The 3,210-nt window shown below is 46.8% G+C and overlaps 1 protein-coding gene across 1 annotated transcript; it reads left to right on the forward strand.

Moving 5' to 3' along the window:
* Positions 1 to 497: 497 nt before the first annotated feature.
* On the forward strand, positions 498 to 2,231 carry FOXG_15618 (uncharacterized protein; the record flags this gene model as incomplete). The annotated part of the gene is made up of 6 exons (XM_018395715.1): positions 498 to 721; positions 775 to 1,019; positions 1,068 to 1,315; positions 1,374 to 1,598; positions 1,651 to 1,870; positions 1,912 to 2,231. 6 exons carry the CDS (start codon positions 498 to 500, stop codon positions 2,229 to 2,231), a joined length of 1,482 nt encoding a protein of 493 aa, XP_018255965.1.
* Positions 2,232 to 3,210: the final 979 nt, after the last annotated feature.

Below are 3,210 nucleotides of genomic sequence, written 5' to 3' on the forward strand. Positions count from 1 at the left end.
CTTCTGCGAAACAAAACCTTTATCTTTACCATGTTTCTGGAAAGTGTTCAGAAGTGCCAGAATCTTATCAACCCAGACTAGTATCAGAGAGCTTTCAAGGGAGATCGAGCTGTGTGAAAGAGCCATGAAGGTACATTCAAGGCTTGGTCCAAAATTTTACACCAAACAAAGCGCGGCCGGAAAAGGAGTTTCTGGAAAGCCAGACGGATGATGGCATTTACGCCAATGGAAGTAAAGCTAGGATAGTAGATGGCTCCACTATTGCAATGACCTTGAGAAGGGCTTGTAATGTGTGCATTGTATGTACATACAAATAGCCCCGAGAAGCCATTCAGGAGCTATCAGCTAACATACAAATGTACTAGCGATATTACAGCACGGTGGCTTTTCTTTACAAGACTTCCATGCACTCTTAAATGGCACTAGAACTACGATATATTGTTTCCCATGTTACAAATCCCTAGCGCACTTCGTTAAGACAGTCTTGTGTAGCTATGATGGTTGTCTCACTCAGCTTCTCCATCATCGTTGTCTGCACGTGCCTGTCCAAACTGACTCACCTATATACATATGTTGGAAGTGTGCCGCACGTTGCCCTCATACTCTTCCTGCCATCGGTTCTAGTTCCCGACATAGTGGTTATATGTCTGTCACGACTATTCCTGTCCCGGAAAAGGACCACCATCACTTACATAAGCCGTTTGTTAGGCTGCACTTTCTCGTATGTGGTAAACGTCTATAATTGCCTGTAATTGAATGCTTATGAACTATCAGGCTCATCCTGCTCGTCGCAACAGCTTTCCATGCAACATTCTATTACGAGACTGGCACCGAGGTTACGTGGACAAATGCACAGAGATATGTTCGCGATAAGGATGGCATCAAACCTTTGCTCAGTGGATCCAATTCTGCTATCGTCTGTGTAGTTCTCATTTTAGGTATCTCATGGTTTTCCCAGACGCGTCTGTACCAGTACGCTGGCAGGTCTCTGAACATGATTACGGCACCATTGTTGCGTGGTAAGTATCCATGACTCCACATAGTCTCCCGCAAAAGCTAACTTATAGTTCTGAAAGCACCACAGCTCTGGAACATGTGCAAATGCAGTCGTGGTTGTCGCAGTGTCGAGGACGCGTATGACTATCAGAGCTTCATCAATTCCCAAACCGGTAACAGCCATGGAAAGGTCTATCTTGACCTACCGCCCCAGGCCAATACCGGGAGCTCGCGCAGATACCCCAAGATTCTGGCCCTGGCCATATTCCTCTACTTAGCCTTGACGGCCAGTCCGCCCATCCTCACCATATTCTCAAATGTCAGCGAGCCTACCCATCACGATGCTGCAGATGATAGGCTCGCACACTAACAGCCAGGCCAGTCGCTATACTTTCAGTAGGAATCCCTGGCCCTTCCCGCAACTCATCCATACGACAAACTGGGAAAAGCCCAAAGGATACTTCAAAGGATGGGCACCAGGTGATAACAGCATTCTGGCCCAGATGTATCGAGACCGTCTACCGACTTGGTTACCGGAGGCACCTCCTGCTGGATTTTGCAAATGGCTATCGTCAAATCATTCGGACCAAGTGGATAGAGAGGTAGGGGATGGTGGTGGGTGGTGGCACTGGTCGTGTCTGCCACGAAACAAAGGTCGATGGTATGTTCTACAATCCAGTGAGCGACCCACTTCGGATCACCAATCAGGATGAAGGAATTTTGGACATCCTTAGTGATTCATTTAGGAATGGGACAGTCAAGATCAAGCACATTACTCTCATCATGCTCGAAAGCACTAGAGAGGAGCTCTTTCCCCTACAACAGGGGTCAGACATCCACAACGTCATCCTGGACACTCATAAGGGACAAAAAGGTGGTGACGATATTGATGCGCTTTAACCCAACTAACTCCAGTGGCGGAGAAGATCACTGGAAAAGCGGGCTGCTGGAAGAAAACTAATGGTTCGGATCACGCCAAAGTACAAATACCAGAGTGGAATGACACAACGCAGAATGGTTACGGTGGTATCAACGTCATAGATGGTTTCACTGCCGCTTCTCTTTCGTTCAAGAGCTTGGCTGCGACTCACTGTGGAGTCTGGCCTATGCCTGTCGACAGCTTTCAAGAATCCGAGGCGCAGAGCTACCAACCTTGCATCTCACAAATCCTACACCTCTTCAATCAGATGAAGGGGAGCAATTCGGCTTCAAACGACTTTCTGGAGCAGCAATAGCTCACAGCCTTCTTTCAATCTATAACGGACAAGTATGATCGCCGGGGCATATTCAACAATGAGTTGGGTTTCGAAGAGATCGTTGCTAAGGATGTCTTGGAACAAAGAGCTAAGGCACGGTCCGATTTGGAAGAAATCAACTATTTAGGCTGAATCCTACTTGAAAATCCAGTTTGTCGCCTGAGAATACTCCCCTGTAGAACACACAAGCATTAGGGGAGCTCATATGAAAAGTCGTGCCTGGTCCCCTTTATTGTTGGAAAATCTGGGAATCCCCCTTCCCTTCAAGATTCAGACTAACAGTCTGAAAGTCCTAGAATTAGAGTTCCAAGTCCTAGATGAAATCATTTAGAGATATAAGCCCGAGAAGAACTCTCATCTCGAAATCAACAATAAAAGTATCATGAAAAAAAGTCTTTTCACCTAGCACTACTGCGCAATATAAACAACAGCACACAAGCCCCTATTAGAAGGGCCCAGTCGCGATCTCTTGTAGATAAAGCACATTGCTTCTGCTACACTAGCAGTATTGGCGCCGCTCAATTTCAGCAGTAGGGCCAGCACAACGTTTTGTTTACCCATACGACCGCTGTTAACTTGCTTTGTCCTCTCTTCGCAATTTTGTGGTCTTCGCCAAGTGGCTCCAGAACTCATCGAAGATGAGGGAAACGTCGTCGTACACCGGCGGTAAGGTGTATATGAATGCAGTCTCAGAGTCGTCGTATTGTGAAGTTTGGGGCACTCACGCCCGTGTTTGTATATTGGTCTCAGCAGGTGGTCCAAAATACCGCGTGTACAGCCTCTGGGCCTTGACAAATATCGCATCTGTCGCGAACAGTCAATCTATTTATCCTTTATATGTGATAAAGAGGTAATTGGCATAGTAGCTAGCTGGTGAAGAGCATCCCTGCGTCGTATGATTATTGTGATTGTGGGTAGCTAAGCTCGAGGTATAGCGGAAGCTGTTGGCAGAATCTAA

The sequence above is a fragment of the Fusarium oxysporum genome, chromosome 15 (assembly GCF_000149955.1).
Source record: "Fusarium oxysporum f. sp. lycopersici 4287 chromosome 15, whole genome shotgun sequence".
Classification (NCBI taxonomy): Eukaryota; Fungi; Ascomycota; class Sordariomycetes; order Hypocreales; family Nectriaceae; genus Fusarium; species Fusarium oxysporum.